An 18,428-nucleotide genomic window follows, 5' to 3' on the forward strand; every position below is an offset into this window, starting at 1 on the left:
CACGTATACCAATCCACACATATATACCAATCCACACATATACCAATCCACACGTATACCAATCCACACATATACACCAATCCACACATATACACCAATCCACACATATACACCAATCCACACATATACACCTATCCACACATATACACCTATCCACACATATATACCAATCCACACATATATACCAATCCACACATATATACCAATCCACACATATATACCAAACCACACATATACACCAATCCACACACATATACACCAATCCCAACATATACCAATCCACACACATATACCAATCCACACATATATACCAATCCACACACATATACCAATCCACACACATATACCAATCCACACATATATACACCAATCCACACATATATACACCAATCCACACATATATACACCAATCCACACACATATACCAATCCACACATATACACCAATCCACACATATATACCAATCCACACATATATACCAATCCACACATATATACTAATCCACACACATATACACCAATCCACACACGTATACACCAATCCACACACATATACCAATCCACACATATATACCAATCCACACACATATACCAATCCACACACATATACCAATCCACACACATATACCAATCCACTCTCACTTAATGCTTTCCTACCTTTCCTTTCTTCTTTCAGCTTCTTTTCCTCTTCTTCAGTTCTTCTGTCTTCTCTGTCTTCTTCCGGGTCAGAGGGCACGGACAGCGGTGGGCGCGGCTTCAGTGCTGTGCGCCGGGATCTGACAACAAACCCCGGCGCACAGCAGCTGTTGCCGCGCGTTTCACAAGGGAGCGGTATCGGAGGTCTTTAACAGACCTCCGATACCGCTCCCTTGCGAGCCTGCTCCTCCAGCGGTGGACATTACTGTCCGTCTCTGGAGGGGTGCCGGGTGCCGCAAGTTGGCACCCCCTGACGAGCGGCACTCGGTGCGGACCGCCCGCCGCCGCCCTGTGCGGTCGCACACCCCAAAGGTCGGCCCTGCCCTAAGGGGCCGGGAAGCCCCCACCAGGGCCGGCCTTAGGGGTCTGCGGCCGTACTTGGTTTAAATTAAAACATCGGGGTTTTTTTTTTCAACTTAAAAAAAACTTTATTTAACATGGAGGATGTTAAATAAAGTTAAAAAAAAAAAAACCCCGATGTTTTAATTTAAACCCTGTGCGGCCGCAGACCCGTAAGGCCGGCCTTGCTGGGGACTTCCCGGCCCCTTAGAGTGGCGGACCCGGTCGCAGTTGCGGCGGGCTTAAGGGGCAGGTGCCCCTTATGCCCTGCGTTAATGCGGCCGTAGGTAGGGTAGGGGCCTGGAGCTGCAGCTCCATCAGCCCCTAAGTCAGTGCGGCCCTGCCGTGGCCCGGCCCACCGGGCAAATGCCCGGTGTGCCCGATGGCCAGTCCGGGCCTGACTAGAGGTGTTCACCGGCAGAGAGCCACTTGCTCCCAGCAAAAAAAATAAAAAACATACACACGCTTTGAATTTCAAGTAATCTTTGTATCTATTCTTTTTCTTTTTTTTTATCACATATTACTGAAATATTCAAGCCATGCTCCATTTAACTGACATAACTTGTAATTATGTGATAATTTTCCTACAAGGCTGAGCACCAGTTAAATAGTCTGGTTATGATGTGAAGGCAGGCAACACTTCAAAGCCTCCCTAATTTCTGTAATGACATTCTAAATACATTTTTTTAAAGATAAGAAGCACAGTGCTAAAGGGGAATTTATATATACTCTTACCACGCGAATCGCTATATAAGAATGGAAGTGTGCCTAAAATTCTAATTGTGTCTGATGGAGTAAACTGTGGGCTTAGGTTTTTTTTGAAGCTATCATCATACCTCCCAAGTGCCCCTCGCTAGCAGGGCCAGTCTCTCTTTGCCACCCAAAAGCCTCTCTCCTTCTTTCCTCCCTCTAGGAGCTAAATATGGTTGCTGGTATGAGTGTATCAGTTTATCAGCCCTAAAGGGGTAAAGAGTGGATATGGGCAGGGCAGGAGGTGCCACTTAGCAACACTAGCATGGCGAGGCGGTAAAGGGGCTGCCTCATCAATTTTTCTTCTCCCTGAGCCACACATGGGAGATCACAGGATCACAGCCCATGCGCTCCACTACTCACAAAAGCAGAAGAGTGGGACAGCTACCCTGGACAGGCCACAAAAATCATCACTGTCCCACGAAAACTGGGACTGTTGGAAGATATGCGCCTCCAACTATACTCCATAAAACAAATTGGCCTTTCTTTATATACTACATTTCATATTTGGGTTTCGGTCATGTAGGCTTCAGTGAGGCCAATAATATATACCAATTTCTATTTTGATGTACATCTGTTTTCAGCATGTGGGGCTAGCTCCGTACGCAACATCAGCGGATCGCCCACCGACGTCAGTAGACGAGACTTATGACTCCTTATGATTAAGTACTGTAGTGAAAAACTCCTGGTGGTGAAAATGGTTTATTACCGTATTTGCTCGATTATAAGACGAGGTTTTTTCCAGAGCAAATGCTCTGAAAAATACCCCTCGTCTTATAATCAGACCACAAATAGGTCTGACTATGAGACTAAGAGCCATATCCCCCGCAGCGATGCAGGGGACCTGGATCCTCCTGTGTATGCGCCCCCCCCAACTTACCGGTGCATCCGAGTCCCCGGTGCCTAGTCTGGCGCGTAGACAACTTCCGCTGCAGCTCAGACTAAGCACCGGGGACTCAGATGCAGGGGACCTGGATCCTCCTGTGTTATGCCCCCCCAACTTACCGGTGCTTCTTAGTCCCCGGTGCTTAGTCCGGGCAGAACCGGGGACTCAGAAGCACCGGTAAGTTTGGAGGAGGGAGGGGGAAGAGGCATTTCTGGAGGCAGAGTGCTCTGTGAAATGCCTTTTAACCCCCTTAATGCCACTCTGCCTCCAGAAATGCATTTTAACCCTCTATACGCCACTCTGCCTCCTGAAACGCCTTATACCTCCCTATATGCCACTCTGCCCCATAATATGCCTTTTAACCCCCTAAATGCCAGAGTGGCATATAGGGGTATAAGGCAATTCTGGAGGCAGAGTGGCACATATGGGGTCAAAGGGCATATCATGGGGCACAGTGGCAGATAGAGGGTTAAAAGGCGTATCATGGGGCACAGTGACAATTAGAGGGTTAAAAGGCATATCATGGGGCACAGTGGCATATAGGGGGTATAAGGCATTTCTGGGGCAGAGTGGCAAGCCTGGGGGCAGATGTGTATAACTGGGGGGGCAGGTTGTAAAAAAAGGAAATAAAAACAAAATATTTTTCTCAATCATAGCTTTTATTAACAAACAATTGTTCACATAGTTTACATGAATTAACATTTACTGGTAAAACTTTTTTCCTATAGGGTCGTCTTATATTCAGGCTTTTTCTTTTTTTCCTAAATTAATATTCAGATTTTGGGGGGGTTGTCTTATAATCAGGGTCGTCTTATAATCGAGCAAATACGGTATATCTATACATAAAGTAAGTTTTAGAAATTATTTTATGATAGGATTCCCTTTCGTACTATGAGAAAGAAGGAAAGACAAAGCAAAGATAGCAACATTGTTTTTGTATCGGTTCTGATAGAGTTAAGTTCTTTCCCTCTGTAAATATGTTATTGTTTTATTATTTATTATTATTATGCAAAATGTAATGTTGTGTACCATAACATTATGTTAAGACCTAACTGGAATAGCGATACTGAAAAAATCTGAAATGCACGTGGAATGGAAATCTAGAAAAAACTAAATATATGAAATTTGCTGCGCATTAGTATGCACTATTTTTTGCTTGCTCTGCAGGCCACAAGAAGCAATTGCAGTCTGTAAATAAATAAGTACTAATAATGCCAGCCTTTCTTTTTCTGTTCTCTGTGGAGACGTTGTGAGTGTTGTTTGACGACTCTGGTCCCTGTAGTGAAGGGGAAAATGGAGTATTAACCCATTGGAGGAATATCAAGCCAGGGGTGAACAAACTGCAATTGTCCAACTGTAGTTTCTGAGGCCTATTGCCCGTTTGAAGCTGATAAACAATTGGCCAGCTCTGAATCACTTTCTGTGTTCATTGTGAGACGCAGGGATGTGTGATACATGTTTGTTGAGGGTTTGAAACTATACACTAGAGCCTTATAATTTCTGGTTATGTCTCACATGTTTGCTATCACACACCCTGCCCACCTTAGAGGCAGTAATATTGGTATTCTGTAGCCCATTGTAACATCTAGAATGATCTACGCACATTTAAAAAACACTAAAAAATATGTGATGCAAAACTGTGATAAATCTTTATCTCATGTGAATAGGTCCCTCGTTTCCAGCACAGGGTTGCCATTTGCAAGTTAAAAGTGACTACGTTCTGTGAGTTTATACATCCCACGTATTGTACAGCAGCACTTGTGCTAGTCAGCAACATTTGCAACCCACAAAAATATCTCTTCCATTTTCTTATTATCTCCTTCCTTTATCCTCATCTCTTGTTTCTCATTATATCCTCCATGTCTCACTGTCTCTCTCCTTTCTTTTTATCTCTCCTGATTTTCCCGGGACAGTCCTGGGATTTTGGCACCTGTCCCGATACTTCAGTGTCCCAAGACATGGAGAAATTGGGTGCTGGGCAGGATAGGGAGATCACGAGGTGTATTCCTTCAGACCTCTGCTTCAGTGCTCCCTATGTATGGTTTTTATGGTGCAATTTTTTTCCATCGTTGTATTGGTACATTTGCAGCACAGCATCTGTATCAGGCAGGTGAATTTTATTACAGAGGTAATAAAAAAAAGTGAAAAAAATTCCCCAAACCCAGTGATTTATTCACATTTTGTGCTGGTTGGGGCCTAATCAACGCAGCGGGAAACACCCCCATTTAGAGGAAAAAATGGGCGGGGAGCAGGGCGAGAGCAATACTCACCTTAGGTGCAGCTGTGGGGGGGGGGATCAGCAGATGCAGCCTGCAGGACTAGTTGGGAGATCACGATCTCCCTCTAGTCGGCTCAACATTATGGAGCCCAAGGTCTGTCTCTTCAGACCTCGCTTTACTGCTCCCTCATCACTATGCGCCGGCAAATAATGCCGAGCGTGGGGATATGACATCATCCCTGTGCTCTGCAGCAATAGCCGGCGCGTAGTGATGAGGGAGCAGTAAAGCGACCTCGCGCTTCCACCACAGTATGCAGGATACAGGATAGAGGCTGGAGGCTGGAGGAAAAGGTAAGAGATGGGGTGAAAGAGTTGTAAGGGCAGTGTATGTGTTTGTAATTTTGTGAATGTGTATGGGCTAGTGTGTGTAAGAGCAGTATAGTTATTTGTTAGCTGGTGTGTAAGGGCTGTGTATATATGTATGAGTAAGGGCAGTATACATGCATACGTGTAAGGGCAGTGTACATGTATATGTGTGTGTGTGAGGGCAATGTATATGTGTGTGTGTAAGGGCAATGTATATGTGTGTGTAAGGGCAGTGTACATGTATATGTGTAAGTGCAGTGTACATATATGTGTGTGTGTGTAAGGGCAGTGTACATGTAAATATGTGTGTAAGGGCAGTGTATATGTGTGTGTGTAAGGGCAGTGTACATGTAAATGTGTGTGTAAGGGCAGTGTATATGTGTGTGTGTAAGGGCAGTGTATATGTGTCTGTAAGGGCAGTGTACATGTATATGTGCGTGTGTGTAAGGGCAGTGTACATGTATCTGTGTGTGTCTGTCTGTGTGTAAGGGCAATGTATATATATGTGTGTGTAAGGGCAGTGTACATGTATATGTGTAAGGGCAGTGTACATGTGTGTAAGGGCAGTGTACATGTAAATGTGTGTGTAAGGGCATTGTATATGTGTGTGTGTGTAAGGGCAGTGTATATGTGTCTGTAAGGGCAGTGTACATGTATATGTGTGTGTGTGTGTAAGGGCAGTGTATGTGTATATGTGTGTGTAAGGGTAATGTACGTGTATAAGTGTGTGTAAGGGCAGTGTATGTGTATATGTGTGTGTAAAGGCAGTGAATGTGTATACATGTGTTTATGGGCAGGTGTGTTTAAGGGCAGTGTATATGTGTGTGTGTAAAGGCAGTGTATGTGTATATGTGTGTGTAAAGGCAGTGTATGTGTATATGTGTGTTTATGGGCAGGTGTGTGTAAAGGCAGTATGTAAGGGTCCTGGGAGCGAGGCTAACATTAGCCTTTTTTAATAAAAAAAAATCTCTGCTGCTGTGGACTACTCTTCCAATGATGCTCAGCCAGCATTATGGTTGGACACCTGGCTGGCTGAGAATCATAGGAATTTTTGTTCACAGCTAGCATCTGCAGCTTTACTGTTGCTGCACTTCCCATGACGCTCAGCCAGCATCAAGGAAGTAGTATGTCTGGCTGAGCCTTATGGGAATTCAATTCAATGTGTTGGTTATTTTTAATATGCATGACTGTGCTGACACAAATAAAGCGTGTTTTAAGTGGTGGTGATGCAAGCGGGACATTTTAAAGTATAGTTGCTTGTATTGGTGAGTTCCATGAGATTAAAAAAAAAAAAAAAAAAAGTGTCCTTCTTTCAGATTTTGAAATGTTGGGAGGTATGTCATAGTGAGCATAAACACATATGGAGCCTGACAATGGGTGGATGAATTAATTGTCTGACGTCATTATAAATGGATTTCATTGGTGACAACCAGGCCAAAAAAAAGCGTAATTAATCAAGGTGGGTCTCTACACGAATTTGGTTCTGGCTTCTATGCTTCGGTGCAAAAAAGCCATGTGGTGTACGGCAGCTTTAAAATATTTATACAAAGGCCTTCTGTATAAGGGTATAGATTGAAATGTCTAACTTTGCAGTTGAGTGGTATGACCGAACATCAATGGTTAATGCAATTATCTCTTCTAATAAGAGTGGAAAGGACAGAGATGAAAGCGCAGAAGACATTTAGCTGTCAGCTCTTTTCTTTGAGGTGAGGGTTGTGCGTGGCAGCGGTGGAGGCCGGGAGCTTGCTGGGAGATGAGGATGTGGTGTGCACTAATGTTAGCAGCTTTCAGCAGGAGCTTATGAATAATAAATAGCACTCAATGTTTATGCTCTTCCCATCCCACAGTCAGGACCTTCCTAATTACACCCTAGACATAAACTGCCTAATGGGCTCCGTGAAGGTTTATGGATCATGTGGAAGGAGCCAAAAAAGGTTTTTCTGCCACCAACATTTAACAAGGGTGCTCCACCTTAACCAGTCCCCACAAATAAGAACCTTATATCTGATAATTGTGGTGTCAATTATGTTTTTTTTGTTGACACGATAGATTAAATACACAATACGCATTAGGGTTGCTCATCCTCCTTGGTCCTACTTCCCCAGTAAATGCACCTATCTTTGTTAAGATATATGTCATGTTTAGGTGGGCTTACAGAGTTGTGATACTTGCCTTTATGTTTTTGACTGCTTGGCTTTCACCTACCTTGATATGTTGAATACCACTCCAATTATAAGCCTTGGGCTTAGTATTAATATAACCATTCAGTGACCAAAAACACCAAGATATATTGGATAATAATATGGCAGCATTGTAATTGTAGGATCTGAAGAATAACATGGAAAAGATCCTGTGTGCAGCCCCCTTCTAATAAATAGACATGTGACATCATATGGTTCAATTTCCTTCAAATCAATGATTTCTTTACAATTCTGTAGAGTGGAAGAAGTCTGAAACATGTGCTCTTGTCTCCACTTAGGCCATAGCTTATTTAAAGTTTACTGGGGAAGTCAAATACCCCCCCAGAAAATAGCAGGTATGCCATGAAATGGTAACAGAAACACACTCTGTGATTTTTTTAAGTTTATACTTATACTTTATTGACCTCATTGCGGTAAAAATATTCTGCAAATTACAACTTTGAGAGAAAGAAGAGCCGTAAGCCACATAAACATGTGGATTCAGCAAATCATTTGTGCTCTAATTGGGTCATAAATTGCTAGGAAAGAAATGTAAAATAAAATGGTGCTAAGTCATTAAGAATAATACACAATTGGACAAGTGAGATAGTGTCAGGTTTCCTGGAGGATTATTTTAGTGTGGAAGTTCTATAATTTAAGGATTTTTTTTACATTTACATTTTTGACCATTATCTTTTTATGTTACATTTATTTATACAGAAGTAGCAAATTCCATGGCACTGTTACTATAGGGGGATTGGAATGTAATATTAAAATGAATAACATTAACACATGTTAAGACATACTGGTACAGACAGAGAATGGTCTTGCTAGTTTATAATCTGTATTTGACATGAATGTTCTTTTGCATGATGTCTGCTAGTTCACTTAGGCTCTCCTTGCTCTGTTTCTGTGTGAACCACTTTGCAGAGCCACTTATCATTGCGTCTTGACTTGATGGTTTGTTAACGTGCTTAGCTATACACGCACATTACGCCCAATGGCAGCCCTTGGTATGGTGGAGGCTCAAACGAGAAAGCAGGTGGTTTAAATGTGCAAGCGGCTCCCATGTAAGTGAATGTGTCCTCTCCTTCACATCACATAAACACGTGGAGACCTTCCTGGGTGCCTAATCCAAGGGGCTCGTTACAACTCATCACGGGCAATAAGCCTCCTCGGTCTGAGGCCAGAGGACCAAGCTTTCCCTGTGTCACAGGTACTAGCTTGATATTAGCCAAAATGCCAAGAAGCAATGGCTGTGTGCATTTGTGTTAATGTTGAGTGTCTGGTTGTATGAGTGTCTGTGTGCATGTGAGTTAGTATGTCTGGGTATGTTAGTGTGAGTGTCTGGTTGTGTTAATGTGTCTATTAGTGTGAATTGCGCCCCTGGGAGATCAGGCTCTGGATCCACTCCTGGATGTTACCCTTTTCTGGCAAATCATAATGTTTGGTGGTTATAGGTGTAGAAAGTGTTCTGTGGCCCTAAAAGTCACAACATATATAAGTTAAAATTGTGTAAAACATACTTTATTATACTTCTAACTGCTTTAGTTTCATATGTATTTTGCATAGGTTGTATCAAAAGACTCTTTCCTACACTTGTGCATAGCAAGCTAAATAGATTCAGACGAAATGTATTTTTTTGCCACATTTGTTTTTGGGCAACAAATTTTGTTTTCCGGCCGCTTGGCTCGGAAAAAATTCAGGGGCTTTTTTTAATTCGGGAACCTTCTTGACTCACCTTGCACCTACAGCAGCACCATCCCAAGCGTAAGAAAGAGATCCACACTCGTTTTGCACTGCAGGACCACCAGCAACAGCAGCACTGCACCAAAAATAATCAATATGATACAAAGATAATGTGAAAAAAACTAACTTGTCCACAAACTAGAGATTTGGCTGGTAGTGTAAACGGGCAACTGTCTTTACATTTTAAACAGCTGAAAGTCACACTTTGCGCAAGGCCAGTAGTAATATGTCTAGTTGTCACCCATATTTATGAATTAAGAATATATAATAAGATAGAAAGATAATACACAATATTTTATTTTGCCCTAAAATAAATTGGTAAAAAATGGCACTACAATAAACTGATAATTAACTTGCACAATTCTATATGATAAGTAAGCATGAATCTCGGCTTCTGCTAAGCTGTCACTGTCTCATGCTCCAGCTTTCATCAGTCTGTAACTGCTGCTACTGACAAGTTAAAATGGTATTAGCACATTTATATATATAATGGCTCTATTACATTGCTTGTAATGAGCTTCTGCTGCAGCAGTGACTTGGTGTAACATCTATTAGATATTTTTCACATTGGCTAGGATGTGGAAACAAGCACCCACCGTGCCGTGATTACGTGATACGCTTACTAATAGTGTATATGAATACAACAGATTGATATATGGATTTGTGTCCTAGGAGTTGAGTTGCTTACATTTCAGTATTATTTAGTATGCAATCTTAATGTTTTGATGTCTTCTTTTTTATGGGTCTTTAATAGAGTCCCTGGATTGCAAGCTATAACACATGGTCCTGTGTACTCTCATGCAAGAAGAAGCTGTCTTTAATTAAACCATATATGTCCAACACATATTTTCTTACACAGTTTAATTGAGGTATATGAACAACATATATTTGGCTTTTCAGACAGCTATTTCTTTAACGCACAGTATTCTAAAGATACTTCTCGAAGAAAAGCTACATTGTATCTGCCCCTCCCCCATTACTTACAACCATTCCTCCTGAGGTGGTGGGCTCTCTGGAGGATTACAGGCTTGCTTCAGCATCACAGCAATGCAGAGAATTAGAGACAAAACACTTTTGTAGCCATTAAGTTAAAGTGATAAACGAGCAGATGTCAAAATAACTCTGAAAGCAGAGTGAGCACACCAGCTAGGGAAATCATTATACTGTGTCTGTCCGCTTATACCTTACTGTGGCCATATTCAAACCAGGGGTTCCTTTACCACTCGAGTCTGCTTTCCCTGAATTTACTTGGTGTGCTAAATTTGTAATAAAAATACACATTAGTGGATTAAATAAAAGGGCATTAGTTGGCTTGCTATAAAGCAATGACTTCAATAAATCATCGATGATCAAACAAGCATTGATGATGATCAAACAAGCACAACTGACATGTTAGTAACAATTCATTTTATACTCGTCAGTAACAATTCATTTTTTAGATGAGTGAACCAAATGATGTTACTGCAATACAAGCATTGGTTCCAGAAGCACAGTGGTACGGAACCTTTTTTGCACTGTTCACTATGAGCGTAAGTGCACTGTCCAGCACTTTGCACCTTTCAATTCACAATTTGGTTTTTGTATTCATTAAAAGCCATGTGCTTAGGAAAAGAGAGATGCTCCACGTGTTTTATAGAGCATGTTTATGTGCACATATGGTTTTGAATTGATATTTGACACTTGATTTTTGGTCACTGCCAAATGCCATGGTGGATCCAGGTCCTCAAACATCTGGTTTGTGGTGAGGGGTGGGCTGAATCTTTTAGCCGCCATCCCCCCTTGAAGACTTCAGTGGATACCTCTTCAGGAGGACCCTAGAAGATCCAGCCCTCCTAAGACTTAAGTCTAGCAGGGAAGAAAGGGGCTGCATGTTCCCTGATGAGGAGTGCAGGCTCCAGAAGACAAAGATTAATGACCTGGTACTGTGTACCTACACCTTGTAGCACTTTGATGAACTGAAAGCACAAGGCATTGTTTCCAATATCCAGATACAGCTTTCCAAATGGAAATTGATTCACTCCCACTGAAGCATGACACCCCCAGGGATAAAAATAATCAAGCATTCCTTTACGTATGTTAGTTATCCAGCGGTAGCCGCCTTGTGCTGGTACAAAAGAGGTACAAAGCTTAGTGTTTCTCAATGTTGCCCATAGTAAAAGTTTATGTAAAGTTATGGCGTTATGTACAAAGAGCAGTTCAGTTTACAATGCATGCTTTACATTTCTTATTTAACTATATGACATATATAAATATCTGGGGATGTCGCCTAGCCTGAAGTATCTTCTCCTTTAGTAATTTGCACATGGAGATTTTCTTTATGCAGTGGATGAACCCAGGTTCGGCCAGCTAAGACTCAGTTTTGGTTCATTAAGATAAAAAAATACAATATTTTGTCAATAGTACAGTCTCCATTTATTTATTTAGTTATTAATTTTAAATAGCCCTGGCTTTTCCCTTTGTACAAACACACAGTTGTTAGAGAATGTATGTTCTGCATTTTATGTATTTCTAGAGAAGATACACACAGTGCTTGGGTGTATAATTTGCCAGTTGCGTTGGAAAGAAACACTGTAAAGTAAAAATTGCTCTAAAAAAATTATTTTTATATATCTGCCAAATGCATTTCTGACGTCTTAGGAAGATGATTGAAGCTGAAGAACCTATTTCAAGCTCATCATATTTCTGCTATGCCAATGCATTACTTTTGGCTGTGTATATACCGTACTTGCAGAATCTGCATTGGCTTTGGAATTTTGCAGATTACGTGTGTTTACAGGACCCCTTTAATGGAACTAAAGCATTCAACCCATGTTTGGTTTTATACCTTTTGAAGGAACTTTCAATATGTGTATAATTTATTTAATCTAATTATTTGCCTGTAGGAAGATACCCAAGATTTTTTTGTATTTGGTGATTTGCAAGGATATTTTTTCCTGTATGTGTATGCATATGTGTATGTGTTACATTGGTGGTCACAAATATTCCATCTATAACATCTATCCACACCAGGACAACTTTGTTGGGTAAGGTACTCTGGTGTGGCCAGAGGTGCAAAAGGGTTGGAGGCAGTTGGTTAGGCCACTGAACTTTCACAAAGGGCCACCTTGAAGTGCCCAACTTCATAGCCTCACAAGCTGGCTACAAGAGAGATGTGAGGTCTGTTTTGCAATTTTTACAGCACCCTGAACCAAGTTAGGGGAGATCAGAGGATCTCCTCAGTTGGCTTATGGCCCCACTGCTTGACTGCAGTGTCCTAAAATTGTGACTCTCTGAGATTGTTAAGAGTTAGAAGTAGACCTGGATCAAAGAAGAGCGTGATTTTTTTCCATTGGGCCTGTGATTAGGAAGCCATGCTTTGGCCTCTACCGTGTGTGAGTTGACTTAGCCCCTGGGCCTGTTTAGGAGCTGTGTAAAACAGTTCCTCTTTGTATATCTGTATACAAATGGCCAAACTTTTCCAGGAAATATAATTTGATCTATGTCTTATCCATACATACTGTTTTATATTTTCCCTTTATATGTTTCATAAAAAGGTTGGGGGCATTATTTATGTATTGCTTGGGTAAAATGACAGTACGGATCATGTGAAGAAATACATCATCAAACTGATTCCTTCCTGTGGGACCCTGTTGTGCTATTTGGCTCTAAATATTCCAGTACTGCAAATTTATAAAACATAGGTATGTTCACACATGTATTATAATGACTCCATTTCTACATTCATGGCTATGTGTATCCATGCACATTCATTTGGTGCTTACTGCGAGAGTTAATGCATGAATACAGCAAGCTCAAGCACAGCTGTTTAGCGTCTATGGTATAAAGCCACACACATTCGCCCCCTGTTCTCTGGGGAAACAATGCCCCCTCTTACTGTGATGCAGGAGACTTTAATTGGCTGGACGGTGTCAGCAGGCAATGCTTGCTGTAAATGCCGACCTAGATTCTTCACTGCATTTATGTAGCTCCTGCAAAGGTGTCAACACTGAAAAATTCCAAAATTGAATTGAATGGATGTTTTTATGGTTTTCTTTTTGCTTGGTAAAAGCATGCAACCACCCACCCATAGTTACATTACAATACACCAGCATTGTGCTGGTAGTCCATAGTGCTTTTTATTATAGGAGAGGCGAAAACTTAACAATAACATTAAAATTTATGACAAATAAAATTGACTGTAGTATTAACCCGGGTTAAGACTTACTGGTGCTGAAGTAGAAGAGGGCCCTGCGCTTACAAGCTTACTGTCTATTAGATGAACAGTTGATCAACTAGTTAACAAGTCCATTACAGTTAACTGCAGTGAGTGGCATCATGTGATGATCCCTAGAACATATTACTTTTCCTATATATTAACCCCTTAATTCCCCTATGGACTGTCCAGTACGACCTTAAAAGATGTGCTGAGAGACCCCCCTTTTGTACCTGTAATTTTTTGAAGAGGCAGGGACATCTCCCGCTGCACATGAGATCAGGTCGAACTCACCTGCTGCTGTCCTGAAAAAATGGGACAAAAGTGAATTTCATAGATACCAATGGGAAATGTATCTTTTTAAGAAAGCATGATAAATGGAAGGTGCTGTTTATAAAACAAAATAAGTTATCCTTAGTCTTTGTCATTTCAGTCGTGGAGTATAGAAACATTAGAATAGATACATCTGTGCCAGAAAAATCACAAAGCCACCATGGAAACTTTTTGTTCTCATATTGAATATTTTTTGTCCACGGCACAAAACCACATTGAAGTGTCAAAAAAAAAGTTAATGGATTTTATTTTATTTCTACATTGCTTACAAAAAAAAAATATTATTTCACTTTTCTGTTATGATGCTGTTGCCGTACTGGTGATTTTTAAAAAATTTCATGTTTTTTTTTATTTGTTCCAAAAGGAATCGTGGGCATGTCAATCAGTGCACACATTTTAAAGGCATTTGCCCATATATATAGATAAAACATTGGAGGTGATATATATAAAAAAAACGTTTCAGTTTGAAAAGTAATAAACCAATGTATAACCTTAACTGTTAGCATTTTGTTGGTTGCTATGGTAAAAAGGCCATGTATGTCAAATCTGGCTCCTTTTATAACTGTGATTACTAGAGATGGATGAGCTGGCTGGTTGCAATGATTTTAACCATTTAATCTGATAAGTACATATAAGTATTCATTAATTTGAAGCATCCTAGTGTAATAGTTTATGTTCCTATTTGTTTGCAAGAAGCTGAATATAATCACTACAAATAGACATGGTGTTGGACTTTAGTGTAATTGGGGTAATCTGCTTTAGTATAAAGACGCAACAAAATTGTATTTTTTGGAATATAATATGCGGTACAGTTTAGGAACTGTATGTGATGTTGATCAGTCAAGAAGGGTACAAGCGTGAAGTAACAGATAGACATGGGAAGGATGGGAGAGTCAAAGAAAAGAAATATAAGAACTGGACAAAGAGGCAAAGGAAGAATGACTGAAGAGGAGATTAGTTACAAATGTAACTAAAACATGAAAACCTTAAAGGAGCGAGACCCTCTTTTTTTGTGCCAACATCGAAGTATTAGTCGTAATGTGTGTTAATATTATTGTAAATTTTGTGTTCTGTTAATTTTATTCTACTCTATTGTAGTAGTGCTATAGAATGTGCTGTAAATAGAATGTAATATCACAGCACTAAACATTACACTGTATAAAGTGTCTGTAATTATACTATGGGCAAGTCTCCGCAACCAGGTAGTGTAAGGGGTGTAGGGTATCCAAAGCCTAAACTGACCCCTGCATTTCTGCTGCTAGGACATGAAGACAAATTCTTAGAATGGGAACCTCTAGGAATGATAAGAGGAATAGTAAATCATTGCTTGAACGGTCTTTAATCCTCAGGGTACAGTTTCCTTCTGTTGCTTTCTTGCTAGGTTCATACTACTGACTTTAGGAATTTAGGTTTATTTTTCCAGACATCTCTTTGGTTCTCTCACTTTTCTGTTTTGTAACTTTTCTCCTAGCACCACTAATGTCATATGACGTGTAAAATAGTAGGCATCTAAATTCAGAACCTTTATTTTACAGGGTTCAGCTGATTCCTACACGAGCCGTCCATCGTTAGACTCAGACGTGTCCCTGGAGGAGGATCGGGAGACTGCCCGCCGCGAGGTGGAGAGGCAGGCCCAGGAACAGCTCGAGAGAGCCAGGGTAACTTAATATGAAGTTTTTCCATATTGCAGTCTATTTACTAAATCCTGTTGTTGGGGTATTCATTCACTACTAGACTAAGCGTTACTCTGCTGGATAATGTGATATATATGTTTAGATGTATAGATTTCTATATTACCTGGTTTGATGTATTCTAATAAATGCTGAATTTTACTGGGCAACATGCCTAAATGTATGGATATCTGTGAATATTGTTGGTTACAACAATTCACTTAAACTACTCTCCAGAGCTGAAAATGACATAATCTGCACTTTGGAATAATTTTGGATATTAAAACAAAGAATGCCACTAAAACAAAACATCCAAATCCGTGCAAGTAAACCTTATAAAGTATGTATGTGATTCATTTATAGAGCTATTGCCAACCTAATAACAAAAGGACACTTCAAATATATTTTATATGACCAGCAATATAGTGGCAGTTGGCACATCCTAGCCCAAAACCCAGTAGCGCACACTATAATTGATATCATATAAAACGTAAATGGGAATTCAGGGAATTTTAAATGGGTTTGTATTTCTTCCTTGCGGTGACAGACCTACTGGTTAGATCGTCCATTCTAACATACACTTGTGAGTAAACATGAATGCATCTTAACACTGGAACATTGATATGATCATTCTAATGTCCATTCAACCTCTGTATTGTCCTGTACTTTTCAGAGTAGTTCACATTAGCTGTCCTTCCAGTGGGCCAGTGGCATGTATAGATCTATGCTGCGTTCTCAGTCTCATATGCACTGATGAATCCCAGTATCCACATAAAATTGTCGAACAATCTCTTTCTGTCTTTAAGTTCTACTAACAATTTTTAAAACTTTTCCCACAGCTCAAGCCGGTAGCATTTGCTGTGCGGACTAATGTCAGTTACTGCGGAGCATTGGATGAGGAGTGTCCGGTTCAGGGAGCTGCTATTAACTTTGAAGCCAAAGATTTTCTACATATCAAAGAGGTGAGAGAGAAAGACGAACTCTGTGACCTCCATGCTTTATATAATCCCTTTTGCAGTGTCAAAATATGAATTATTAGTTATACAGTTAAGATGGGATTTCAAAGAAAGAGTGGAACTGCTTTGACATTCAGTACTAAGGTATTGGTGAAGCCTGACCGCATTAGGGACAATAGATTCACCTGGGTCTTGACTCTGAGGTGATCTTTGAAGAAAGTCTATGTTGTCTATGCTATGGCATAAGTCTGGAATGATTAACAATTTCTTATTGGTCTGGCTAACATTATTCTCATGTTTTCTTATGTGTTTGGACTCGCAGCTGTTCTGTAAAGAATTAATTCCCAACCATGTTCACAAGGCTCATAATCTAAGTTTTTTAACATCTCTATTGGAATATAATGTGGTACTCTCGAAATTTTTAAAATAACAAAAAGAAAACAGTAAGCTGCACCTCTAGTGTTTTTTGGAAAGCTGCTCCAAATCTTTTGGTGTCTCACTACTATCACCAATGTCTTAACCAAAAAAAAAAAAAAGTGAAATCGTGCGCTAACCCACACCCAACATACTAACATTTTTTGAGCAGATATTGCTCAATATTGCTCAATATATCCATCTCAGGAAACACCCAAAGGATCAGTGTATGCTTGAAAGGTAATATTTTTCACCACCTGGCAGAATAACAGAAGATATCAGTAAAAAAAAATATGTTTTATATTATAAAAAGTATAAAGTATCTTACATAAAACAACAGCACCGGTATGCGCAAAACGTCCTCCATCATTGTCGATGTTTAAAGTCCCAAACCGTTGTTGTACACTATCATCTCCCAAAAAACGTTTTGGTTCCTTAGAAGCTTTATCAGGTGTCGTTCCTCTGATGATCCGTCTCCGTTTTTAAATCCTAATATATTATAAAAAAAAATCATAATTCAAACGGAGCATTTAACCTCTTGTTTTGAATTCATATAACAATTTCATTTCTAGTTCTATTAATTCTTTTAGGGTATTTCCTCCCCTCCATTTGTTTTAATATCTGGCAATAGCCATAAAGGTTAGTCCCTTAAGATTGTTATCATGTTTTGAAACACTATGAGTTAAACGTTTCTTATATATATATATATATATATATATATATATATATATATATATATATATACACATACATTTTCTTTTGGTACAGCCAACATATTGCATTAGGTGGAGAGAATGTATAATAGGGGGATTTCAGACAATATAACATCTCAAAGAAATGGGGTTAGGAATGAAAAGGTGGAGGTTAACCAAGGGGCAAGATTTAGAACAGACAGAAAAAGTAACCAGTGGAAACAAAAGATGGATAGATATAAATCTCCTGTGGGAGCAGTATGGATCCAATAGTTATAATATAGAAGAAGAATGCTCTTTCTTGCCATTGTTTTTAGGCCAGGACTACAATGCCCAGATGTCCCCATGGGGACCACGGAGATGGAAGGATTACAGAATATTAGAGAAAGAAAAGGGAAAGGGAAGAGAAAGAGAGGACAAAAGAATCCAAAGTTTAGGGGAAAACAGCAGAGATCTGTAATAAAAAGAGGAAGGATAGACAAAAATAGATTTAGCTGGTATCTTTAATATCTGAGGCATCATATTGGATGATCTACAGGAACAAGTTCTTAGTAAAGCTTTATAATATGCCCCCACACAGACCCTAAATAAATGTAATACATATATATATAGATATCAATATGTTTTTGAGGAAAGCCACTCTAAAAAGGTACTTTATGGGAAGGCATACAACTAATGAAGATAGTCAGGTGACTAATAACATCAAACAAAACAATAATAACCAAATAATAAAGACACATTTTTTTCAAAAATCTTCCACATTCTATCCAATGACATAAAGGTCAGGCCTTTTGGAGGTCTTGGAGAAAATGATAATGAAAGATGTGGATAATATTAAGAGATTCAAATATGATTTAAATAATCTGACTTGAAAGGAAAGAAAAGTATTAAGTAGAAGATCTAAGAAAGGATGAACGAATAGTAATTAAGCCAGCTGATAAAGGTGGAGGATTAGTTATTATGTCCAATATTATCTAGAAGAAATTTA

The 18,428-nt window shown here is 39.8% G+C and overlaps 1 protein-coding gene across 3 annotated transcripts in view; it reads left to right on the forward strand.

Moving 5' to 3' along the window:
• Positions 1-18,428, forward strand: part of CACNB3 (calcium voltage-gated channel auxiliary subunit beta 3) — a 77,049-nt gene that overhangs the window by 41,052 nt on the left and 17,569 nt on the right. For all 3 annotated transcript variants that reach the window (XM_053455565.1, XM_053455564.1, XM_053455563.1), the window contains exons 2-3: positions 15,244-15,366; positions 16,218-16,340. In XM_053455565.1, the coding sequence (XP_053311540.1) occupies positions 15,244-15,366; positions 16,218-16,340 (246 nt within the window). The remainder of the gene's footprint in view (positions 1-15,243; positions 15,367-16,217; positions 16,341-18,428) is intronic.

Source organism: Spea bombifrons, chromosome 2, assembly GCF_027358695.1.
Source record: "Spea bombifrons isolate aSpeBom1 chromosome 2, aSpeBom1.2.pri, whole genome shotgun sequence".
Taxonomy (NCBI): domain Eukaryota; kingdom Metazoa; phylum Chordata; class Amphibia; order Anura; family Pelobatidae; genus Spea; species Spea bombifrons.